Source organism: Oncorhynchus mykiss, chromosome 24, assembly GCF_057628025.1.
Source record: "Oncorhynchus mykiss isolate SJ-2025 chromosome 24, ASM5762802v1, whole genome shotgun sequence".
Lineage (NCBI taxonomy): Eukaryota > Metazoa > Chordata > Actinopteri > Salmoniformes > Salmonidae > Oncorhynchus > Oncorhynchus mykiss.
In genome coordinates, this window is record NC_143045.1 from 16698898 (window position 1) to 16725836 (window position 26939).

The window sequence follows — 26939 nt, forward strand, 5'->3', positions numbered from 1 at the left end:
ACTTGAAATAAATCCCTGTCCTTAGTATCTCTATTCCACTGCTCCTGCCATCGTGGCACCATCACTGTCAATATCAGGCTTTTTGCTTCTGCCTTGCTCATTGAAACTATAAGATCCCAACTACTAAGTGCTTGTTTAGCCAATACATCAACTGCCTCATTCCCCTACACCCCCACATGGACTGGGACCCAAGTGAATCTGATATGTATACCCATCTGTCTAATCATGCCATGAGTTTGTAGTACCTCATAAAGCAGGTATTGTCTGCTACATGAGCTAAAGGACTGCTGACTCATCAACACCTCACATCAATCACAGCAAATAACTACTCTGTCTGGCTTGACTTCCGCCACCCACTGCAAGGCCAACAGTATGGCCATCAGCTCAGCCGTATATACAGCCAGATGATCTGTAATACGTTCCTGCACTACAAATGCTGACCCAGTATGTCCTGTTCTTGGATCTTTGAAACCATCTGTGTAAATGGCCACAAAATCCTGATACACAGTATCCAGATGGATTAACACCCTCCCTATCTTTCTGTAGTCTCTCCAACACTAGTAGATCAACTACTGGAGGTGGGAGTAGCCATGGTGGATTTACAGGATGCCTGGTCTGTGTCGGTATCATGGTTGGTACTTAAAGATATAAAACGTCTTACTTTAGCTCCGTTTAACAATGAGTGTAGCTACATACATGGTTGTAATCTGATAACAAACCTACATTGACATTGTCATGCACTTGTGTTGACGTCTTGACAAATTTATGTTTTTTTAGAGGCAGACACAGGATGAACTTTGAAACCCAAACATCCTGTCCAACTGACGAAACTTCCGTTTCTTCATCCGGGGACTTTGAATTAGTGCGCTTGTCTTCTACGTTTGTGCATATTCTTGCGTAGCCCCCTTTGTTTGTGTTGTTCGAAAGCCATCAAACAGCGTACTGTACGTTCGTGAATTCAAGGGAAGTGCGCGCAACGTGCGGTGTCGTTTACACTGCGTGCTTTGGGCAGGAGGAAGGCTAATCAACACAATCGTGAAAGCAGGAAAAAGTTAATAATTCTTTACCGAGAGATGTTGTTATAATCGTGTGCAAATCGAGGCTATTTTCAATACAAAGCAGTTGCCCTGGACGTGGAGGAGGTACGTTTTGCAATTGATCCGGTTAGCATTAGCAGACTAACGTTAGCACTTTCATTCTGGGCCTTCACAAAAAAAAGTTGTTGCCCAACTAATAAAGACTAGCCAACTAACGTTAGTTAGCTAAATCAACTCACGTATGATTGGTTAGAATTTTATTAATCGATTGGTCAATTAATTTGCCCACCTGTGCTTTTCCCCATTGTGTGTGCTAACGACACACTTGAATTTGTACGCGTGCTACAGCTAACGTTATAAAACATCCGCTAATTAAGTTAGCTAGCCAGCGACCAAGCTAGCTTTCCAGATTTTGCACTGATCAAGATTTCACCTGCTAGCTAACATTATGAAATATTGACACAATTACTCTCATAGTTGATTTAGTTTATTTATATTTACCAGAAAACATCAGCCATTGTAAACGTGTTGGTAAATCGAAACATTTCATGATGAATTGAGCACAGTATCTGATGCATTACTTGTTATTGACACTCATGAACTATGTTCGTTGCTGAAGTACTACCTAACTAATAATACATGATTATTGTTTGACCCTTTTTTATTATTATTTTAAATTATAAATATTTCTAGTTGTGAGCCGCAATGGCAGCTGCATTCCCTTATCGAGGGGTACCTGGTGGAATGCCCCCAGGTATCCACCCCCCAGCCCAGGTTCCAGATTACATGTCTGAGGAAAAACTGCAAGAGAAAGGTGGGTTCAGCTCAAGGGGAACGTTTGATCAATGTGTTTTATCTAATGTACAGCTACTGGACTGGCCTCATGTGTCTGTCACTTACCAAAAACCATAACATTTCATTGCCTCTTTGCCAATGATTTCCATGGGGTGGTTATTCAATTCATGAAATAGAAAATTCCATTGCATGAAACTATAATTCAACCATTATTGTTATTTTCACAATACAACAGCCAGAAAATGGCAGCAGTTGCAGGCGAAGCGCTACTCTGAGAAGAGGAAGTTTGGGTTTGTTGACGCCCAGAAGGAGGACATGCCACCTGAGCACGTCCGTAAGATCATCAGGGACCACGGTGACATGACCAACAGGAAGTTCCGTCACGACAAGAGGGTCTACCTGGGGTATGAAGCAACTTCTCAGTGTCTCTATGGAACTCTGGGGATTTTGAGGAGAATTTGGAAAATGTTGTGTATGATATCCAGGGGTGGTGGTACGGTGTGCCTGCAAAATAAATAGTGGTGGTATGCCGTACCGGTAAATCATGAACCTATCACAATAATTAAAACAATTGTAGTTTGCTAACCATGCCCCCCTCCCTTTCCTCTTTTCATCCATCTCCCAACACTCACACACCTCTTCCTCACTTCCCTTCCCTCTTTGTGCGGTCTTCTCCACAGAGCCCTGAAGTACATGCCCCATGCGGTGCTGAAGCTACTGGAGAACATGCCCATGCCTTGGGAGCAGATCAGAGACGTGCCTGTTCTATACCACATCACCGGAGCCATTTCCTTTGTCAACGAGATCCCCTGGGTCATAGAGCCTGTCTACATCGCCCAGTGGGGGTGAGACGGGCTAATATTCTGTTCAAGCAATTTTTATTGCTTTTTTTGTATATTTTTTAAAGTGAAGTAACAATTGAGGTCTGTTTTTGGATTTAAGCATGCCTAGTTTCCATAAAGTCCTCTCTACGAATTGTTAGAAACTAGAGTTAGCCATAGATGCCTCGAACCACCTAGATGATCCGTGTTCTCTCTTCTCTCCATAGTGCCATGTGGATCATGATGCGCCGTGAGAAGAGGGACCGTCGTCACTTCAAGCGTATGCGTTTCCCTCCCTTTGATGATGAGGAACCTCCGCTGGACTACGCTGATAACATCCTGGATGTGGAGCCGCTGGAGGCCATCCAGATGGAGCTGGATGCAGAAGAGGACTCCTCTGTGGCGGAGTGGCTCTACGAGCACCAGCCCCTTAAGGACACCAACAAGTGAGAGTTTTGTTTTCTCTCTGGACGGTCCTGATGCAGAAAGGACACCTAAACACAGAGTTTTGCTCTATTTTCAAATAAGCATGGTTTATACTATTGCCTGGTGGTCATCAGAACATTATCACAGCGTACCAAAGACCTGAAACCTATTAACGTAGGCCACAATATTTAAACACAAGTCTTGGTTGGTTTAGCACAAGTTCTGGGTAAGTTGAAATCAGTCAAGTATTCTTCAAGACAAAACATGACTGAAATGGGTGTCAATTTTCTTCTAGTCCTTGTATGAACCTGCCTTTCTCTTCTTCCCTCCAACTCCAGGTATGTGAACGGGACCACGTACAGGCGTTGGCAGTTCACCCTGCCCATGATGTCCACGCTGTACCGTCTGGCCAACCAGCTGCTGACTGACCTTGTGGACTACAACTATTTCTACCTGTTTGACCTGAAGGCCTTCTTCACCTCCAAGGCCCTCAACATGGCCATCCCTGGGGGACCCAAGTTTGAACCCCTAGTTAGGGACATCAACCTCCAGTAAGATTATGGGTCTTTAGACTGTTACCCCTTAGTGGTAGTAGCCTAGTATTGTCTACCATGTGGTGGCTTTTGGGCATTACACTGTTGACGTATCTGTTCCTGAACTCTCTTCTCCCATCTCAGAGATGAAGACTGGAACGAGTTCAACGACATCAACAAGATTATAATCAGACAGCCAATCAGGACGGAGTACAAGATTGCCTTCCCATACCTGTACAACAACCTTCCCCACCACGTTCACCTCACCTGGTGAGAAAGATGCCCTCTACTGACAATCTCATACAGGCCCCAGAACAACCTCCCAGACTCCTTGAAATGGAAACCTATTGATATGCACACATTTGGGTGATACGCCACCAATGCTAACTAGTGTTTCTGTAGGTACCACACTCCCAACGTGGTTTTCATCAAGACTGAGGATCCTGATTTGCCAGCGTTCTACTTTGACCCCCTGATCAACCCCATCTCCCACAGACACTCAGTCAAGGTATGTGTTGTTTTTAGTGTACTGTACGTAATGCAATGCATCCAAATTGTCCTTCGGGGACAAAGTTCTCTTGAATTGTAATGAACCCTGCCCCAGCAGCGCCTTTAACTCTGTCTAGGGAACAAAAGTGTTTTCTAAAATTATATCTACCTGGCTACTAGCCCTCCTACAAAGGCAAGCAAACCAATGCAAGTGAGTAGCGACCGAAGGATAATTGAATGGTGGATTACTGGTTGAGCTGAACCTGTGCTGCAGTTAGTCCATCCGCATTCAAATGCTTATTTTGAGAATGGGAGAGTCAACTAATAGTGGATATCTCTATTGCAGTGTGTGTGCTCCTGTTGCTGTCCCCTCACTCGCTCTTTCCCCCCCAACTTCTTTCACACATACTCACACAGAGTCAGGAGCCTCTGCCAGATGATGACGAGGAGTTTGAGCTTCCAGAGTACGTGGAGCCCTTCCTGAAGGAGACGCCCCTCTACACAGACAACACAGCCAATGGAATCGCTCTGCTCTGGGCGCCACGCCCCTTCAATCTGCGATCTGGGAGGACCAGGCGGGCCATCGACATCCCACTCATCAAGAACTGGTGAGGATACACTCAAAGAACATTATTTGGTCATGTTGATGTAGTATGGGAATTGTTGTTGCTGTATAAAAGTATTTATTGCCTTTTTTAATTAGGTAAGTTATTGGAAACATTTCTCTAATACAATAAAACTAAGTAACTTGTCCTACATAGATCTGTATTGACTGAAGATGACTGCTATATCTGTGAACTCTTGTCTCTGCTGATATTGTAAACCTAATAAAGATGGCATATTAATACTGAATTAAATCTAATTAGTGAGTGTCTGCCTGACTGCCTCCCCTATCAGGTATCGTGAGCATTGCCCGGCCGGCCAGCCAGTGAAGGTGCGTGTGTCTTACCAGAAACTGCTCAAGTACTACGTACTCAACGCTCTCAAACACAGACCACCCAAGGCCCAGAAGAAGAGGTAAGCATCAATGATGATTCTCAAGTTCTTCTCAAATTACCATACGAACCATGAATTTCGGCAATGTTTGTTCGTTGGTGTTTCATACGGAAAAATAACTGAAATGTAGTGTTATTTGCAGCACCATTTTGGGGGAAAAAATGTACAACAGAACCTGACCAGCCTCCTCTGTCCTCCCCTACAGGTACTTGTTCCGTTCCTTCAAAGCCACCAAGTTCTTCCAGTCGACTAAGCTGGACTGGGTGGAGGTGGGCCTGCAGGTGTGCAGACAGGGATACAACATGCTGAACCTGCTCATCCACCGCAAGAACCTCAACTACCTGCACCTGGATTACAACTTCAACCTCAAGCCGGTCAAGACCCTCACCACAAAGGTAACCAGTCAAACTAGTTGCCAGCTGATGTAAAAAGGTGCAAGACCGAGCAAAGTAGACCCAAGTCTGGTCCAAAAACAACACCTTGCCTCAGCTTCCTGTGGCCCTTCTTACTTAGTTGTCTAAGTTAAATAACTAAATCCTAATCTGTAGTAGCTCAATATCAAGGGGTGCTTGTGTCATGCTGCATTGCAAGCATGTTTTATCTGACCTGTACTGCGTTAACAGTTTAGGGGTTTTCGGGGCCACGTTCAGTAGGCAAACTTCGTGGAACGTTGCAGATAGAAATATGATATATAGAACGAACATGCCTCTTTGACAAGTAGAATCATGGCAGTTCTATCTAAACGAGTTCCACAACGTTGTACCATGCTGAATGCGCCCGTGGTGTCTCTCCCTTCAGGAACGTAAGAAGTCCAGGTTCGGGAATGCCTTCCATCTGTGCAGAGAGGTGCTGCGTCTCAGCAAGCTGGTGGTGGACAGCCACGTACAGTACAGACTGGGCAACGTGGATGCTTTCCAGGTCAGTAACACACATTTGAATCACATGACTGCCTTGCCTGGTTCACCAACTACTTTGCAGACAGAGTTCAGTGTGTCAAGTCGGAGGGCATGCTGTCCGGTCCTCTGGCAGTCTCTATGGGGGTGCCACAGGGTTCAATTCTCGGGCAGACTCTTTTCTCTGTATATATCAAGGATGTTGCTCTTGCTGCGGGCGATTCCCTGATCCACCTCTACGCAGACAACACCATTCTGTATACTTCTGGCCCTTCCTTGGACACTGTGCTGTCTAACCTCCAAACGAGCTTCAATGCCATACAACACTCCTTCCGTGGCCTCCAACTGCTCTTAAACGCTAGTAAAACCAAATGCATGCTTTTCAACCGTTCGCTGCCTGCACCCGCACGCCTGACCAGCATCACCACCTTGGATGGTTCCGACCTAGAATATGTGGACATCTATAAGTACCTAGGTGTCTGGCTAGACTGTAAACTCTCCTTCCAGACTCATATCAAACATCTCCAATCCAAAATCAAATCTAGAGTCGGCTTTCTATTCCGCAACAAAGCCTCCTTCACTCACGCTGCCAAACTTACCCTAGTAAAACGGACTATCCTACCGATCCTCGACTTCGGCGATGTCATCTACAAAATAGCTTCCAATACTCTACTCAGCAAACTGGATGCAGTTTATTCACAGTGCCATCCGTTTTGTTACTAAAGCACCTTATACCACCCACCACTGTGACCTGTATGCTCTAGTCGGCTGGCCCTCGCTACATATTCATCGCCAGACCCACTGGCTCCAGGTCATCTACAAGTCCATGCTAGGTAAAGCTCCGCCTTAACTCAGTTCACTGGTCACGATGGCAACACCCACCCGTAGCACGCGCTCCAGCAGGTGTATCTCAGTGATCATCCCTAAAGCCAACACCTCATTTGGCCGCCTTTCGTTCCAGTTCTCTGCTGCCTGTGACTGGAACGAATTGCAAAAATCGCTGAAGTTGGAGACTTATCTCCCTCACCAACTTTAAACATTGCTATCTGAGCAGCTAACCGATCGCTGCAGCTGTACACAGTCCATCGGTAAATAGCCCACCCAATTTTACCTACCTCATCCCCATACTGTTTATATTTATTTACTTTTCTGCTCTTTTGCACACCAATATCTCTACCTGTACATGACCATCTGATCATTTATCACTCCAGTGTTAATCTGCAAAATTGTAATTATTCGCCTACCTCCTCATGCCTTTTGCACACAATGTATATAGACTCTCTTTTTTTTCTACTGTGTTATTGACTTGTTAATTGTTTACTCCATGTGTAACTCTGTGTTGTCTGCTCATACTGCTATGCTTTATCTTGGCCAGGTCGCAGTTGTAAATGAGAACTTGTTCTCAACTAGCCTACCTGGTTAAATAAATGTGAAATAAAAATAAAATAAACATTTAAAGCTCCAATAAAAATATTTTATGTGTGGCATTTAAATAGCATGATTTGATTTTGGCTCACAATTGGAAGTGTTAATGTCTTGTTTTAAGTATCCCTATATTTCTGTTATTACGGGGCTATCACCCTGTTATTAGTGCACCTGTGCAGCAGTCTCGTTGTTGATGAACCTGGCCTGAGTGCAATGGCAACCATGTAGTGTGCTAATACAGTTTTGTAAACGTTGTTAAACTGGAACCTTGTCCTTGTGTCATTTCGAGTTACCAGGAAGTACCTGTTTTTATCAAATGAGTCAAACCTATTTAAATGTAAAGTCTTTGTTAATATTTATTGTTTCTCCCTACTTCCTCCTTGGTCTGTAGTTGGCAGACGGGCTGCAGTACATCTTTGCCCACGTGGGCCAGCTGACTGGCATGTACCGCTACAAGTACAAGCTGATGAGACAGATCCGCATGTGCAAGGACCTCAAGCACCTCATCTACTACCGCTTCAACACTGTGAGTACTGAGTATACACACAGAGACAGATCTATGTAAATGCACACAAACATGACCTTTATTGCAGATTTAGTAAAGTAATTATGTCTGAAGACACCACTAAGTAACACATCTGCTCTAATATTGGTGGTTATTTTGGGACAGAACTAAAGCCTGAGTTTGTTGTTGAAGGTGTGCGTTTTCCTGTGTGTTCTCAGGGTCCGGTGGGTAAGGGTCCAGGCTGTGGGTTCTGGGCCCCAGGATGGAGGGTATGGCTGTTCTTCATGAGGGGCATCACCCCCCTGCTAGAGAGATGGCTCGGCAACCTGCTGGCCAGGCAGTTTGAAGGTAAGGCCTTTTAACTTCCCCTTTGTCACAGGTCATGTTAGAATTGTTTGTGTGAAATGTATCATTATCAACTGATGCGGTATGGCCCATCAATGAACTACTCGTTTGCCAAGTTTCTTTTGTGTCCTTGAGCAATTGTAAATATTTAGATGTGTCTGTGTGAAGGGTTATGAAAAGGGAGGACTGTGATGATAAGAAAACCGTGATGAATTAACTATGGATCATTGATTTACTCACATGAGAAGCTCTTGTACCTATTGTGTTCTCAATCAGTCTATCAATCAATCATGAATGTCCCCTTCAACAGGTCGTCACTCCAAGGGTGTGGCGAAGACTGTGACGAAGCAGCGCGTGGAGTCCCACTTTGACCTAGAGCTGCGTGCGGCCGTGATGCACGACATCCTGGATATGATGCCTGAGGGCATCAAGCAGAACAAGGCCAGAACCATCCTGCAGCACCTCTCTGAGTCGTGGCGCTGCTGGAAGGCCAACATTCCCTGGAAGGTATGATGACATAGAGGGGATGTATAGGGATGAGGAGGCAGCATATAGAGGGAAAGGAATGTTGGGGCTTCATTCCAGGGGTGTGTGTGCTTGGTTTGACTGCCGAAAAGGTAGGGGCAGTTCAGGGAATGCAGAGTACATGATTGCTTTAAGAATATTTATTGGTGAAATGTTATAGAAATATAATCTTTCATCAAACGCAGTTGTCATCAGCAATAACAATATTGTATGCAATAAACGCAGTTTGATTCCCTGGAAGGTACTTCCTTTACACCTATCCAGTACTGACAGCTTTTGACCTGTCTCATCCGTGTCCTCCCTCCAGGTCCCAGGCCTGCCCACCCCCATCGAGAACATGATCCTACGGTATGTGAAGGCCAAAGCTGATTGGTGGACCAACACGGCCCACTATAACCGCGAGCGAATCAGGCGTGGCGCCACCGTGGACAAAACGGTGTGCAAGAAGAACCTGGGCAGACTGACCCGTCTGTACCTGAAGGCTGAGCAGGAGAGGCAGCACAACTACCTGAAGGTAATACAGCGCACACTGTGGTCCTCATTTATGGGAAAGAATGCACTAGGTAACTGCATAGCTGATGCAACCATGGAAGTAAAACATTGTTTTATTTCTATGGTGCAACTACCTACTCTGCTGTGAGAAGTGTAGACAATTCAGATATGCAACAGCAAACCAGCAGAGTTAACAGGGCCACCAGTCTCTCAAGAACAGGCTGAGTCGGTAGTATAATACTCTGACACTTGTTTGTGTCTTTTTCTATCATTTAAAGGTGTAGTTATTATTTGTTTAAAAACTGGTAACTTGGTTCCTATGACTTCATATTTCCATATCCATTTAGAGCAGTGTGTATAGTATGTAATCTGTCTCCCCCAGGATGGTCCATACATCACAGCAGAGGAGGCTGTGGCCATCTACACCACCACAGTCCACTGGCTGGAGAGCAGACGCTTCTCCCCCATCCCCTTCCCCCCGCTGTCCTACAAACACGACACCAAGCTGCTCATCCTGGCCCTGGAGAGGCTCAAAGAGGCCTACAGGTAACACACACCAACTCCCTGTAGCCTCCTGTTAGGGAACATGTACTGTAATGCTAAATGCTACCTTGGATAGCTTATTGGATAATGAGATGCCTGTAGATTCTTTCTGCTGAGGTATGTTATTTATTTGATCTTGCAATGACTTGATCGTGTGGTTGTTTTCTCTTCCCAGTGTGAAGTCCAGGCTGAACCAGTCCCAGAGAGAGGAGTTGGGGCTGATAGAACAGGCATATGACAACCCTCACGAGGCCCTGTCCAGAATCAAACGTCACCTGCTCACACAGAGAGCCTTCAAGGAGGTTAGTCCCAGGACCAACTCTATATACACACTGAGATTTTTGCCTCATGATCGGTTTATTAGCAACTTAAGTTACTCTGAAAACACAAGTTAACCTCTAGGTTCCCCCCATTTTTGCCTAACGAGATGGAGATTATTTGAACTTTCAGTTGACAAGGACAACTGTATCAATACCCAACTCTATCTCTGTTCTATGAACTTAACAATCACCTATTCCTCTCTTCCCTCCTCTCTAGGTGGGCATAGAGTTCATGGACCTGTACAGCCACCTGGTGCCAGTGTATGACGTAGAGCCCCTGGAGAAGATCACAGATGCCTACCTGGACCAATACCTGTGGTATGAGGCTGACAAACGACGTCTCTTCCCCCCCTGGATCAAACCAGCTGACACAGAGCCTCCTCCACTCCTTGTCTACAAGTGGTGCCAAGGTGAGGACTATGTTGGGTAGACAACATTGCTTTCAAAAGTCCCAAAATGTTGAGTGTTGCTTATAGCAGTTGTATATGTGTATTCACAAAGCCAATGCAGCCAATGCATATTGTATAATAGGAAAACGTATCTACAACCACTTCAATTGTTTCTGTTAGACGCTTTCATTATATATCAATTAATGCTGGCCAAAAACACTGTTTGTACCCTATGTTTTGTTGCCAGGCATCAACAATCTGCAGGATGTGTGGGAGACGATGGAGGGAGAGTGTAACGTGATGCTGGAGTCTCGCTATGAGAAGATGTATGAGAAAATAGATCTGACGCTGCTCAACAGACTGCTGCGTCTCATCGTGGACCACAACATCGCTGACTACATGACCGCCAAGAACAACGTGGTCATCAACTACAAGGTGAGAACACCTTGCCATCTTGAAGATGGGTTTGTTGTGCAGGGTTTAGATCAATTACATTTCAGTCAAATCATGAAGTAAACTGGGATTCCAATTTTCCTCATTCAAAAGCAATGAGGAAGATATTGCATTGTGAATATCTTTTTGTTGTTGAACGATGGCATTGTTCGATTTCATACCTTGTACTTCACTCTTCTCTACTAACTGTTTAGTTGCGTATATATAGACCCAACGTCATATCCTTCCTCTCTCCCATCCCAGGACATGAACCACACCAACTCGTACGGTATCATCCGTGGTCTGCAGTTTGCCTCGTTCATCGTGCAGTACTACGGCCTCGTCATGGACCTGTTGGTGCTGGGCCTCCACCGGGCCAGTGAGATGGCCGGACCCCCTCAGATGCCCAACGACTTCCTGTCCTTCCAAGATACAGCCACAGAGAGCGCCCACCCCATCCGCCTCTACTGCAGATACATCGACCGCATACACATCTTTTTCAGGTACACAAATTAGACCACACCTTAGATAGGAGGTAGTACTCCTTAACTGACTCTACATCAAATACCTGAATAGGAGCAGAAGACACGCACACAAAGTTTTACTTGGTTCAGACTAACCGTTTAGACCATGTAGGTATCTGTAGAAGCTCAGTGGTTGACATGTCCTCCTTCTTTCTCCTTCCAGGTTCTCAGCTGATGAGGCCAGGGACCTGATCCAGAGGTACCTGACGGAGCACCCTGACCCCAACAATGAGAACATTGTGGGCTACAACAACAAGAAGTGCTGGCCCAGAGACGCCAGGATGAGACTGATGAAGCACGACGTCAACCTGTGAGTCGTCCCCCCGTTGCTAGTTCTTTAAGATGGAGTTGATATGGAACCGTAGTGGAGTAGCTGAGAAAATAATGCAGTCCTTGTGTGAGATGTACTGACGTGAGACCTGCACATGTTATTTTCCCTGCGATGCTTGTGAAATAATAGTGGTTCCTCCCTGTCTAACCGTCCAGGGGTCGTGCTGTGTTCTGGGACATTAAGAACCGCCTGCCTCGCTCTGTGACCACGGTCCAATGGGAGAACAGCTTTGTGTCCGTCTACAGCAAAGACAACCCTAACCTGCTCTTCAACATGTGTGGCTTCGAGTGCCGCATCCTGCCCAAGTGTCGCACCAGCTACGAGGAGTTCACCCACAAGGACGGCGTCTGGAACCTGCAGAACGAGGTGAGAGGGGACTGAGGAGGGGTGATGTTACTTGGTTTGTACGCACACCAGTTGACTCTGTCCTGCGTCTCCATGGCGATACAGGGGAACAGTGGCATGCTAAACAATCATGACAGCCTCCACCAGATACGGTCAGACCGTCATCACCGTGGCTGACTGGAACTGATACACTGCTACACTTTTGTCCCTTGTACTAAAGTTTTATGAATCGCTTGAACACAATTTTTGAGGAGACTATCCCTTCAACTGTAGGATAAATGTGGTGAGATGGCTGTGCTTACTGTGTCCATCTGTGTCTCCGTCTGTATGTAGGTGACCAAAGAGCGTACGGCCCAGTGTTTCCTGCGTGTGGATGATGAGTCCATGCAGCGGTTCCACAACAGAGTCCGACAGATACTCATGGCCTCAGGATCCACCACCTTCACCAAGGTAACTCTTTTACAAAACCACTATTCCTTTCTTCACCGAGGTAACTCTTTTACAAAACCACTATTCCCTTCTTCACCAAGGTAACTCTTTTACTAAACCACTATTCCTTTCTTCACCAAGGTAACTCTTTTACAAAACCACTATTCCTTTCTTCACCAAGGTAACTCTTTTACAAAACCACTATTCCTTTCTTCACCAAGGTAACTCTTTTACAAAACCACTATTCCTTTCTTCACCAAGGTAACTCTTACAAAACCACTATTCCTTTCTTCACCGAGGTAACTCTTTTACAAAACCACTATTCCTTTCTTCACCAAGGTAACTCTTTTACAAAACCACTATTCCTTTCTTCACCGAGGTAACTCTTTTACAAAACCACTATTCCTTTCTTCACCAAGGTAACTCTTTTACAAAACCACTATTCCTTTCTTCACCAAGGTAACTCTTTTACAAAACCACTATTCCCTTCTTCACCAAGGTAACTCTTTTACAAAACCACTATTCCTTTCTTCACCGAGGTTGTTTTTCTCACATTTAAATATAATTGTGTATAGAAGTATACCAACTAAATAAATATATTACATTTAATTTAATCATTAGTTGGGTTCATAAATGTAGTTAGAGTTATGAGAACTGTACTAATGTTGAAATAATATAATATCCCGTCAGATTGTGAACAAGTGGAACACGGCTCTGATCGGTCTGATGACGTACTTCCGCGAGGCGGTGGTCAACACCCAGGAGCTGCTGGACCTGCTGGTGAAGTGTGAGAACAAGATCCAGACCCGTATCAAGATTGGCCTCAACTCCAAGATGCCCAGTCGCTTCCCCCCTGTCGTTTTCTACACCCCCAAGGAGCTGGGAGGGCTGGGCATGCTGTCCATGGGACACGTCCTCATCCCACAGTCGGATCTGAGGTAAACGCAGAATATGTAGAAGCTAAGATTTGTCTAGACCGGGGCATAGAAGTTCCTGTATGAGGTTAACAAAGTCAACTTGCTGCAAGCTTTGAATTGAATTGAACCTTGAATTGATAGAAATGTAAGCCTCTGAGCTGGATAACGATAACGTTTGTAGTTAACTAATGAAGATAGACCTGGCTACATTACTGCCTCCTTGAAATGTCACCATTACCGATTGATACGTGTTTTAAATTACAAGTTAGATGCAAGATTTTCTTCCTGCCACTAACCCTTCTTGTCCTGCCCCCCCTCCCTCAGGTGGTCGAAGCAGACTGACGTTGGCATCACCCATTTCCGGTCCGGTATGAGCCACGAGGAGGACCAGCTGATTCCTAACCTGTACCGTTACATCCAGCCCTGGGAGAGTGAGTTCATCGACTCCCAGAGAGTCTGGGCAGAGTACGCCCTGAAGAGACAGGAGGCTATCGCACAGAACAGGTACTGAACACCTACACAGGAAGACAGTTGCTCTATCTCAAATCTAACCCCTTGTCCCCATGTAGGCTGGATTTAAGCTCCACTCTGCGTACTTAATCACACTTTGCACGGGTGGCTCCACATGAATATTTTGGTACATGCCAGAATGTGTAACTCAACATTTGAGGTTTTTCTAAGGAGAACACTTGGTGGGGTGTAAACCCAGATTTAGCTGCATAGTCTCTAACCAGATGGTCAAATGGTTCAGAGGCTTAGGACTATGAGAGTTGATGATGTGTTGTCCCTGTCAGGCGTCTGACCCTGGAGGACTTGGAGGACTCTTGGGACAGAGGTATCCCCCGTATCAACACCCTGTTCCAGAAGGACAGACACACGCTGGCCTACGACAAGGGCTGGAGGGTCCGCACTGACTTCAAACAGTACCAGGTAAGACACGGAGATACTGCAGATTTAAAAAAATATGTGCTCTAACGAAAGATTGACTTGGACATTTACAAATAAATTACAAATACATTTCAATTCTGGTAAATGTCTTAAGCATTTGTCCAAACATTAATGCAATGCTCTTTTTTATAGTCTCCTAGGTTGTGAAGCAGAACATTAACTCTAGTCTGTCTGATTGTCCCGTAGGTTCTGAAGCAGAACCCGTTCTGGTGGACCCACCAGCGGCATGACGGGAAGTTGTGGAACCTCAACAACTACAGGACAGACATGATCCAGGCTCTGGGAGGGGTGGAGGGCATCCTGGAACACACGCTCTTCAAAGGGACCTACTTCCCCACCTGGGAGGGTCTCTTCTGGTCAGTACCACACACCCATTCACTATATGACTTAATTGTTATTGTTGCGTGTGTGCGCATACATATACTACCGGTCAAAAGTTTAGACACACCTACTCATTCCAGGGTTTTTCTTTATTTTTACTATTTTCTACCTTGTAGAATAACAGTGAAGACATCAAAACTATGAAATAACACATATGAAATCATGTAGTAACCCCCAAAAATTGAAACAAATCAAAATGTTTCATATTTGAGTTTCTTCAAAGTAGCCACTGCTTTGCACACTTTTTTTTCAAAAGTATTTGTGGTATGCATGCTCCAAGACACAGTATAACATCAGTAATGTAGATGTGAGGTATGGGTTTTTTACCTCGCTAACCTCCAGCCTGATCTCCACTTCACCACAGGGAGAAGGCCAGTGGCTTTGAGGAGTCCATGAAATGGAAGAAGCTGACCAACGCCCAGAGATCTGGTCTGAACCAGATCCCCAACCGTCGCTTCACCCTCTGGTGGTCTCCCACCATCAACAGGGCCAACGTGAGTACCCGACTACACGCACACGGATGCATTTCCCAGATGTTGTTTTGCTACTCTTGACACTCGCAATTCCGCTCCGTACTCTGTCCTCTCTAGGTGTACGTGGGTTTCCAGGTGCAGCTGGATCTGACCGGGATCTTCATGCACGGAAAGATCCCCACCCTGAAGATCTCCCTCATCCAGATCTTCAGGGCTCACTTGTGGCAGAAGATCCACGAGAGCGTCGTCATGGATCTCTGTCAGGCACGTTACTAGGAGCTTATATCTCAGCTTGATGTATTTGATTCAATCAGGGATCCCAGGACGTCGGATGACTCTGAGACATAAGTGTAGACTCCAATGATACGTTTTGTGTACCTTTGCCTTCACTGCCTTTCCGGGCAGCAAAAACCAAATGTCACTGCATTTCTTTAAAGGACATTCTCTACCAACATCACAAAACAACGTGGTTGAAAAGTCCATTTTGATTGTATAAAAACTCTTCCAGAAAATAATGAATTCCCTCTGTCTATGTAGGTGTTTGACCAGGAGCTGGATGCCCTGGAGATTGAGACAGTGCAGAAGGAAACCATTCACCCCAGGAAGTCCTACAAGATGAACTCCTCCTGTGCCGACATACTACTCTTCGCCTCCTACAAGTGGAACGTCTCACGCCCCTCGCTGCTCGCCGACTCAAAGTACGACACTACAGTCTTTTAAACTTTGTATCAGGTTAACGCTGAAGCCTTTTCTTAGTTGGATATGAACGATGTTTCGCAGACATCCATTTTTAATATGCCCTCAAAATGGAAGCGGCTTCCAAACTTGTCAAACAAGAAAGTTTGACAAGAAGCTAAGTTCTTCTTGCAATTTATAAAGACATTATTTCTTTCTTAGTACTAATTAATCCTTGACCTCACTCTCTTCAGGGACGTGATGGACAGCACCACCACCCAGAAGTACTGGATCGACATACAGCTTCGCTGGGGAGACTACGACTCTCACGACATCGAGCGCTACGCCAGAGCCAAGTTCCTGGACTACACCACAGACAACATGAGCATCTACCCCTCCCCCACCGGGGTGCTCATCGCCATCGACCTGGCCTACAACCTCCACAGGTTAGCATAGCTACGCTAGCATTTCTGCTAATGTCTGCATGATAAGTAATGGAGATATGTTCTAGCCTGTTGACATGAGTTCTAGCATTTCCTCTGTCCACATAAGTGATTAACTTTTGTTAGCGTAGCTAGTAGTCTTGTTTGTCAACCGTTTCCCTCAACTTAAAGGGGGTTATTGAACACGTGTTTGTTTACGTCTGTTACATAACATATGAACTCATCATCCACCCTCTTTTCTCTCTCCTCCCTCCAGTGGGTATGGTAACTGGTTCCCGGGAGGCAAGCCTCTTATCCAGCAGGCCATGGCTAAGATCATGAAGGCCAACCCTGCTCTCTATGTCCTGAGGGAGCGCATCCGTAAGGGTCTGCAGCTCTACTCCTCAGAGCCCACTGAGCCCTACCTGTCCTCCCAGAACTACGGAGAGCTCTTCTCCAATCAGATCATCTGGTTTGTGGACGACACTAACGTCTACCGTGTCACCATCCACAAGGTGAGTGAGGAGTCAGACATTCTGAGATTGGTGTCAATGTTCTAGGGATTCTAATTATATGGGTTGGATTCTGTCTGGCACAACAGTACCTCTAGAATGGCTTTTTATGCAGAGTAACATTTTCAGACAATTAAACATTTGTGAAAAGATCTACTGTTAGATAGCCTCGGTGTTCAGCATCCTCTGTCTTCAGTCATGTAAATACTCCCGCTCTGTCCTTGCAGACGTTTGAGGGTAACTTGACCACCAAGCCCATCAATGGAGCCATCTTCATCTTCAACCCCAGGACAGGTCAGCTCTTCCTCAAGATCATCCATACCTCTGTGTGGGCCGGACAGAAACGTCTGGGACAGGTACGTCTTCAAATGAAAAAGACCTGTCACTCTCTTTAGCAATGCACAAGGCAATAAAACTCTGGAATGGAGCAAAACAAATATGCATGGAAGACTAGTTATGCTCATTGGGGTCTAAGGCAATACATCTCAGTGCTAGAGGCGTTATTACAGACCCTGGTTCAATTCCAGGCTGTATCACAACCGGCTGTGACTGGGAGTCCCATAGGGTGGCACACAATTGGCCCAGCGTTGTTAGGGTTTGGCCGGGGTAGGCCGTCATTCTAAATAAGAATTTGTTCTTAACTGACTTGCCTAGTTAAATAAACAATCTAATAAATGAACTGTCCTCTCCTTGTTCCCTTCCCTCTTTCTGTCCTTCCTCTGTTCCCTCTCCCTTTATAGCTGGCTAAGTGGAAGACAGCTGAGGAGGTGGCTGCTCTTATTCGTTCCCTACCTGTGGAGGAGCAGCCCAAACAGATCATTGTCACCAGGAAGGGCATGCTGGATCCCCTTGAGGTGAGACCCCATAACTCACAATCACATCGATTGCTTGATTGCGGTTCACACTCCTCATTGATATAGACATAGCATTAATCTGCCCAATTTCCACATCAGTAGAGATGAAGGAAAGGACTCAGTTGAACTTGACTGAGATTATAAATATTAACTATTGTGATGTTAAGTGATCTGTTTTGATACGATTTGACATTATTAATATTGAAAGACTTGAGATGACCAATGTGGAACATTTTTTATCCCTTCCTCCTCCTAGGTGCACTTGCTGGACTTCCCCAACATTGTGATCAAGGGCTCTGAGCTGCAGCTGCCCTTCCAGGCCTGTCTGAAGGTGGAGAAGTTTGGAGACCTAATCCTGAAGGCCACCGAGCCTCAGATGGTCCTCTTCAACCTGTACGACGACTGGCTCAAGACAATCTCCTCCTACACCGTGAGTCTACTTTCTACTTTTTTTGTTTTAAACTCAGCAAAAAAAGAAACGTCCCTTTTTCAGGACCCTGTCTATCAAAGAGAATTCGTAAAAATCCAAATAACTTCAGATTTGAATTGTAAAGGTTTAAACACCGTTTCCCATGCTTGTTCAATGAACCACAAACAATGAATGAACATGCACCTGTGGAACGGTCATTAAGACACTAACAGCTTACAGACGGTAGGCAATTAAGGTCACAGTTATGAAAACTTAGGACATTAAAGAGGCCTTTCTACTGACTGAAAAACACCAAAAGAACGATGCCCAGGGTCCCTGCTCATCTGCGTGAACGTGCCTTAGGCATGCTGCAAGGAGGCATGAGGACTGCAGATGTGGCCAGGGCAATAAATTGCAATGTCCGTACTGTGAGACAGGACGGACAGCTGATCGTCCTCGCAGTGGCAGACCACGTGTAATAACACCTGCCCAGGATCGGTACATCCGAACATCACACCTGCGGGACAGGTACAGGATGGCAACAACAACTGCCCGAGTTACACAAGGAACGCACAATCCATCCATCAGTGCTCAGACTGTCCGCAATAGGCTGAGAGAGGCTGGACTGAGGGCTTGTAGGCCTGTTGTAGGCAGGTCCTCACCTGACATCACTGGCAACAACATCACCTATGGGCATGAACCCACCGTCGCTGGACAAGGCAGGACTGGCAAAAAGTGCTCTTCACTGACGAGTAGCGGTTTTGTCTCACCAGGGGTGATGGTTGAATTCGCATTTATCGTAGAAGGAATGAGCGTTACACCGAGGCCTGTACTCTGGAGTGGGATCGATTTGGAGGTGGAAGGTCCGTCATGTTCTGGGGCGGTGTGTCACACCATCACCGGACTGAGCTTGTTGTCATTGCAGACAATCTCAACGCTGTGCGTTACAGGGAAGACATCCTCCTCCTTCATGTGGTACCCTTCCTGCAGGCTCATCCTGACATGACCCTCCAGCATGACAATGCCACCAGCCATACTGCTCATTCTATGTGTGATTTCCTGCCATGGCCAGCGAAGAGCCTGGATCTCAATCCTATTGAGCACGTCTGGGACCTGTTGGATTGGAGGGTGAGGGCTAGGGCCATTCCCCCCCAAAAATGTCCGGGAACTTGCAGGTGCCTTGGTGAAAGAGTGGGGTAACATCTCACAGCAAGAACTTGCAAATCTGGTGCAGTCCATGAGGAGGAGATGCACTGCAGTACTTGCAGCTGGTGGCCACACCAGATACTGACTTTTGATTTTGACACCCCTCCCCCCCTTTGTTCAGCGACACATTATTCAATTTCTGTTAGTCACATGTCTGTAGAACTTGTTCAGTTGGTCTCGTACAAATACACACGTTAGGTTTTCTGAAAGTAAACGCAGTTGACAGTGAGAGGACATTTACATTTTTTTGCTGAGTTTAGAATGAGACTTAAGCAAGATGGTGGTAGTATTGGTAGAATGACTGGCTCTAGGCACTCTCCTCCCAGACTGAGTGGCAGCTCACTTCCTGTGACCGATAATACTAGAATGAGACTAAAAACAATTTAACAGAGATTTCTACCAATTATAGCCGATAAGGTCAATGTAAAAAAAAATATTAAAAAATAATAACAATTAAAGTATACATAGGAGCCAGCTTCTTGAAGAATGTGAATATTTATGGCATAATTGTCACGTCCTGTTTCTCATTCTAGAAGCTCTTCTCATTCTAGAAGCTCTCTTTAATTGGGGGGGCTGTTTCTGTCATTCCCCTGTTTAACCAGTGTCTATACGGCTCTGTTTCCTGTCTCTAGGCATTCTCACGTCTTATCCTGATCCTAAGAGCGCTCCATGTGAACAACGACCGTGCCAAGGTGATCCTGAAGCCTGATAAGACCACCATCACAGAGCCTCACCACATCTGGCCCACACTGACCGACGAGGAGTGGATCAAGGTGGAGGTGCAGCTTAAAGACCTCATCCTGGCCGACTATGGAAAGAAGAACAAGTGAGTGGCTGTGGTGGCCTTCGAAAAGCTGTCATGAAGCTTCATAACACCTCTCAAAGAAAAATCTCTAACAATCTCAATAAGCTAATGCAAAAATGCGTCTGACTATTTTTTGGAATCAAGTAGTATCTGGGATTCCCACTGCAAGCGAGCATGCATTTCATTCCCAAACTTCCCTCAGCCATTTCTGACTTCAACTTTGTCCTCTCCAGCGTCAACGTGGCGTCTCTGACCCAGTCTGAGATCCGTGACATCATCCTGGGCATGGAGATCTCTGCTCCGTCCCAGCAGCGCCAGCAGATCGCTGAGATCGAGAAGCAGACCAAGGAGCAGTCCCAGCTCACCGCCACGCAGACACGCACAGTCAACAAACATGGAGACGAGATCATCACCTCAACAACCTCCAACTACGAGACACAGACCTTCTCCTCCAAGACAGAATGGAGAGTCAGGTGTGTAGGGGGAGACTATTTGGATTTTAAATGTTGTAGATTTCCCTATATTTTTACAATAATATTAGTGATCTCATAGAATATGATTGTGACATTTGAACTAGGTTTATATATCCTTCCACTCACACATGGTGCTGATAAAGGAATGTAATATAAACTTTCATGGAGCTTTATGATTGGTATATTATAGTTCTCAAAGCGGGAGTTGCAAAATCAAGGCCATAGCTTCAGACGTCAGAGCGTCTATATTGGCTCTTTGATAACTTTACCTTTTTTTAAGAATTATTTTCGGTTTCTATTGTCTTGTCTGAAAGTCCTAACATGGTTCTTCCTCGTCCTCCTGCAGGGCCATCTCTGCTGCCAACCTGCACCTGAGGACCAACCACATCTACGTGTCGTCTGATGACATCAAGGAGACAGGTTACACCTACATCCTGCCCAAGAACGTCCTCAAGAAGTTCATCTGCATCTCAGACCTGCGAGCCCAGGTCAGTAGCCTACGGTCTATCCTGTTTGTATCACAGGATATTTCTCCTAGTTGTCTCTGCTTGTGACCCTTGAGATAAAATGCCTACCATGATGCTAAAACAGTCAAATCACTCTACCTTCATATCTATCAACATCCTATTATTATTGTAATCCTCTTATATGAATGAAGTGCTCCTGGAACAGAACTATTTGGTCTTAGAATACCTTCAGTCATGTCTTGTATAGTATTATATATCTGTAAATCTGAATGTGTGTGTTGCTGACGTGTGCATCTCCTCTGTCTTCAGATTGCAGGTTACCTGTACGGCACCAGTCCCCCTGACAACCCCCAGGTGAAGGAGATCAGGTGTATCGTCATGGTACCCCAGTGGGGAACTCATCAGACAGTCCACCTACCCAATCAGCTGCCTGGTCACGAGTACCTCAAGGTACAGACTTGGGGGATAATGTACACACACTCGGACACACATGCATATAACACGATTTGATGCCATGTAATGCATGCGGTTTACTGGATCACGTCTCAGTATTTGGAAGTGATTAACCATGGACCATGATTCATTTTCCTTGTGTTTTTATGTATGCCGTAGCCTTTGAAATTGGAAGTGTTCAGTTCCTGATGAGGGCAGAACACACACAGCCCTCTCTACTTCCCGTGTCTCACCTCTTCTCTAACCTGTCTCCCCCCTACAGGAGATGGAGCCCCTGGGTTGGATCCACACCCAGCCCAACGAGTCTCCCCAGCTCTCCCCCCAGGACGTCACCAGCCACGCCAAGATCATGGCTGACAACCCCGCCTGGGACGGAGAGAAGACCATCATCATCACCTGCAGGTAGGCCAGATTCTTGTACTTGCTTTTTTCTTTACACTTACCAGCAGTGAGTTTGCATATATAGTTGAAGTCAGAAGTTTACATACACTTAGGTTGGAGTCATTAAAACTTGTTTTTCAACCACTCCACAAATTTCTTGTTAACAAACTATAGTTTTGGCAAGTCGGTTAGGACATCTACTTTGTGCATGACACAAGTAATTTTTCCAACAATTGTTTACAGACAGATTATTTCACTTATCATTCACTATGATTCACTAATTCCAGTGGGTCAGAAGTGTACATGCACTAAGTTGACTGCCTTTAAACAGCTTGGAAAATCCCAGAAAATGATGTTATGGCTTTATAAGCTTCTGATAGGCTAATTGACATAATTTGAGTCAATTGGAGGTGTACCTGTGGATGTATTTCAGGGCCTACCTTCATACTCAGTGCCTCTTTTCTTGACATCATTGGAAAATCAAAAGAAATCAGCCAAGACCTCAGAAACAAAATTGTAGACCTCCACAAGTCTGGTTCATCCTTGGGAGCAATTTCCAAACGTCTGAAGGTACCACGTTCATCTGTACAAACAATAGTACACAAGTATAAACACCATGTGATCACGCAGCCATCATACTGCTCAGGAAGGAGACTTTGGTGCGAAAAGTGCAAATCAATCCCAGAACAACAGCAAAGAACCGTGTGAAGATGCTGGAGGAAACGGGTACAAAAGTATCTATATCCACAGTATAACGAGTCCAATATCGACATAACCTGAAAGGCCACTCGGCAAGGAAGAAGCCACTGCTCCAAAACCACCATAAAAAAGCCAGACTACGGTTTGCAACTGCACATGGGGACAAAGATCATACTTTTTGGCGAAATGTTCTCTGGTCTGATGAAACAAAAATAGAACTGTTTGGCCATAATGACCATCATTATGTTTGGAGGAAAACGGGGGAGGTTTGCAAGCCGAAGAACACCATCCCAACCGTGAAGCTTGGCGGTGGCAGCATCATATTGTGGGGGTGCTTTGCTGCAGGAGGGACTGGTGCACTTCACAAAATAGATGGCCACATGAGGGAGGAAAATTATGTGGATATATTGAAGCAACATCTCAAGACATCAGTTGACATCATGGTGTGAAGCTTGGTCACCAATGGGTCTTCCAAATGGTCAATGACCCCAAGCATACTTCCAAAGTTGTGGCAAAATGGCTTGAGGATAACACAGTCAAGGTTTTGGAGTGGCCATCACAAAGCCCTGACCTCACTCCTATAGAAAATTTGTGGGCAGAACTGAAAAAGCGTGTGCGAGCAAGGAGGCCTATAAACCTGACTCAGTTACACCAGCTCTGTCAGGAGGAATAGGCCAAAATTCACCCCAGTTAAACAATTTAAAGGCAACGCTACCAAATACTAATTGAGTGTATGTAAACTTCTGACCCACTGGGAATGTGATGAAAGAAATAAAGGCTGAAATAAATTATTCTCTACCATTATTCTGGCATTTCACATTCTTAAAATAGTGGTGACTGACCTAACTGACCTAAGACAGGGAATTTGTATTAGGATCAAATGTCAGGAATTGTGAAACTGAGTTCCAATGTATTTGGCTAAGGTGTATGTAAAAGCTCCGACTTCAACTGTTGCAGCTAATTTGAATAAGGTTTTACTTCATGATAGAGGGCATTGTATGTTGGTTGGTGTGACCGTCTGGGTTTGAATCCAGGCAGTCTACTCGTCACTAGACTGGGTTAGCCTGTTGAGCTAAGGCCTTCAGGACTTGTGCAAGGTTATTCATCACACAAGTCTAGTTCACCATCCCAACCACATTTGTAAACATTGATAAAGTCCACCTATACATGCATCTCTTCTTCTTAACATTCTAGTTGCATCATGTATATTTATTCATTTCCAGTTTCACTCCTGGCTCATGCACTCTGACGGCCTACAAGCTGACTCCCAGTGGGTACGAGTGGGGCAGACAGAACACAGACAAGGGCAACAACCCCAAGGGCTACCTGCCCTCCCACTATGAGAGGGTTCAGATGCTTCTTTCTGACCGCTTCCTGGGCTTCTTCATGGTGCCTGGACAGGTTTCCTGGAACTACAACTTCATGGGTGAGTAGTGCATAGAACACGGGATTCTCTGCTAAGCCCACACTGCTTTGAGGGTGGATTTCAGACACATTAAAACCTATTCCCAGACTAAAACTTGTGCTAAATAGAGAATCTTGTTTAATGGCTAACCTCTTATCAGTGTCTTCAAATATTAGTGTATTTGAAACCATTAAATTCAACAACAGTGAATTAGCATATTAGGAAAAATAAGCATTTTTACAACCACGTGCTTGCAGTGTGTTTGTCAACATACACTACATGGCCAAAAGTATGTGGACACCTGCTCATCTTACATCTTATTCCAAAATCATGGGCATTAATATGGAGTTGGTCCCCCCTTTGCTGCCATAACAACCTCCACTCTTCTGGGAAGGCTTTCCACTAGATGTTGGAACATTACTGCGGGGACTTGCTTCAATTCAGCCACAAGCATTAGCGAGGTCGGGCACTGATGTTGGGCGATTAGGCCTGGTTCGCAGTCGGGGTACTGTATGGACCTCGCTTGGTGCACGGGGGCATTGTCATGCTGAAACAAGGGCCTACCACAAAGTTGGAAGCACAGAATCATCTAAAATGTTATTATGCTGTAGCGTTAAGATTCCCCTTCAGTGGAGCTAAGGGGCCTAGCGCGAACCATGATGATTCTTGGCATTGCGCATGGTGATCTTAGGCTTGTGTGTGGCTGATCGGCCAAGGAAACCAATTTCATGAAGCTCCCGGCGAATAGTTATTGTGCTGATGTTGCTTCCAGAGGCAGTTTGGAATTCGGTAGTGGACAGATGATTTTTATGTGCTTCAGCACTTAGCGGTCCCGTTCCGTGAGTTTGACTTCGCTGCTGAGCCGTTGTCGCTATTAGATGTTTCCTCTTCACAATAACAGCACTTGCAGGTGACCAGGGCAACTCAAGCAGGGCAAAAATTTGACGAACTGGCATCCTATGACGGTGTCACGTTGAAAGTCACTGAGCTCTTCAGTACAGGACATTCTATTTGCTAGATTTTTATGCACCTGTCAGCAACTGCTGTGGCTGAAAAATAGCTAAATCCACTAATTTGAAGGGTTGTCCATACTTTTGGTAATGTAGTGTATCAATTATACATCCTCCTCTTTCAGGTGTCCGCCACGACCCCAACATGAAGTATGACCTGCAGCTGTCCAACCCCAAGGAGTTCTACCATGAGGTCCATCGCCCCTCTCACTTCCTCAACTTCGCCTCCCTGCAGGAGGGAGAGATCTACAACGCAGACAGAGAGGACATGTACGGTTGAGACTGGCGCTCTGCTCAGAGATGAGAGGATTACCTCTCTATTGTAGATATTCTATGACATGGACATCCTTATGCGGCCCTGTCTAGTACAGTCAGACAATTTGGCCCAGCCAGTCGTGAAGTTATGAATTTAACTACTGCTCCCTGAAGGAGGGGAATCGAGGTACAACTATAGCGATCTCCATAACTGTGATGGACCAAGTGTACCAACTGATAGGGATGGCCTGAAGATGTTGGAATTTGTATGTATGTAAGCCTAGGACCAACTTTTTTTTTGGACACAATGTCAATTTTGAGGGGTTTTCTGCTAAATTGTTTGCTTGAATTGGTTGCCCTCCCATCAGATCTCTCCAATAAGGCTTCAGAATGTGAATTATACTGCATTTCATTTATGGCATTCCTTTTGACACATTGCTGCTAATGTGTACCAGTATTTGTGTCTCATCAGTCTAGTAGTTGATATAGCTGTAAAATGCATTTATGGCATTCCTTTAAATTGATGGTTAATCATTAAAACTCTTTTCTCCCATTGGAACTGTAATGGAATTGATATGTCCTGTGTTTTTACGCTAGCATTCTGTTACCCATTTGCTATGTTGTGCATTCATTGTGGACACTGTCGTTTGGGTTTAAATAAAGATTGACATTTTATAAGTATTTACCCTTGTTTGGTTGTCTCAGTTTTTGTGTGTGAGTGCAGTGATCATGTATTTTGTGAATAGCACTGTCTTATAGCAAGGACACACCTGAGATACTGACTTCCATTGTAATTAGGATCATGTCTGCAGTCAAACTTATTGGTGATGGACAGTGGTGGCTCAGCTGGAAGAGATTGGTGTCATGGGACTGTGGGAGACATGCAAGCTGTGGCCAAAGACGGATATACGTATTTTGCCTCAATGATGATGACTAAGAAAGCACTCTTACCCTGCTTTGCAAACTGATTGTCATGTCAATGAAGCAAATGTGGGTAGATTGTGTCCTTCGATTGCATTTGATCTAATCCGTTTGTTACATACAGTACCAGTCAAAGTTTGGACACACCTACTCATTCAAGGGTTTTTGTTTTTACTATATTCTACATTGTAGAATAATAGTGAAGACAAACTATGAAATAACACATCATGTAACCTAAAAATTGTTAAAATCAATATATATTTGAGATTCTTCAAATTAACCAAACTTTGCACACTTGGCATTCTCTCAACCAGCTTCATGGGGTAGTCACTTGGAATTAAATTAACAGATGTGCCTTGTTAATTTGTTGAATGTATTTCCTTAATGTGTTTGAGTCAATCATTTGTGTTGTGACAAGGTAGGGGTGATATACAGAATATAGCCCTATTTGGTATAAGACCAAGTGCATATTATAGCCAAGAACAGCTGAAATAAGCGAAGAGAAATGACAGTACATTACTTTAAGACTGGTGGGGAACCTTTTTGCCATCAAGGGGCATTTGGATATTTCTAAATTAATTTGGGGTCGTATTAAAAGTTGCTATTTTCTGCTTTCATGTTTTAATGTCACTTTAATCACTGACATTGGTTTTATAGTTTAAATATAACTTATGTTTC

General features: G+C 45.0%; 1 protein-coding gene across 1 annotated transcript; it reads left to right on the forward strand.

Moving 5' to 3' along the window:
* Positions 1-586: 586 nt before the first annotated feature.
* On the forward strand, positions 587-26021 carry prpf8 (pre-mRNA processing factor 8). The gene is made up of 43 exons (XM_090218461.1): positions 587-1142; positions 1731-1851; positions 2068-2236; positions 2513-2677; positions 2881-3099; positions 3418-3630; positions 3757-3882; positions 4015-4120; positions 4519-4709; positions 4999-5118; positions 5303-5492; positions 5896-6015; positions 7807-7941; positions 8139-8268; positions 8576-8772; positions 9098-9304; positions 9665-9828; positions 10001-10127; positions 10363-10555; positions 10782-10969; positions 11231-11469; positions 11654-11800; positions 11977-12187; positions 12500-12616; positions 13286-13533; positions 13837-14016; positions 14307-14442; positions 14647-14816; positions 15206-15335; positions 15432-15578; positions 15852-16012; positions 16244-16435; positions 16689-16926; positions 17151-17279; positions 17664-17777; positions 18034-18207; positions 20025-20218; positions 20431-20670; positions 21017-21158; positions 21447-21587; positions 21853-21992; positions 23894-24096; positions 25211-26021. Exons 2-43 carry the CDS (start codon positions 1743-1745, stop codon positions 25363-25365), a joined length of 7017 nt encoding a protein of 2338 aa, XP_090074587.1. The 5' UTR covers positions 587-1142; positions 1731-1742; the 3' UTR covers positions 25366-26021.
* The last annotated feature ends 918 nt before the right edge of the window (positions 26022-26939 follow it).

Excerpts from the sequence above, each read along its gene's own strand:
- prpf8 (XM_090218461.1), top strand. The coding sequence starts at position 1,743 with ATGGCAGCTGCATTCCCTTATCGAGGGGTACCTGGTGGAATGCCCCCA. Across the intron at positions 15,336-15,431 it reads CCACCATCAACAGGGCCAAC|GTGTACGTGGGTTTCCAGGT; the intron begins GTGAGTACCCGA and ends TGTCCTCTCTAG. Across the intron at positions 20,219-20,430 it reads GACTATGGAAAGAAGAACAA|CGTCAACGTGGCGTCTCTGA; the intron begins GTGAGTGGCTGT and ends TGTCCTCTCCAG.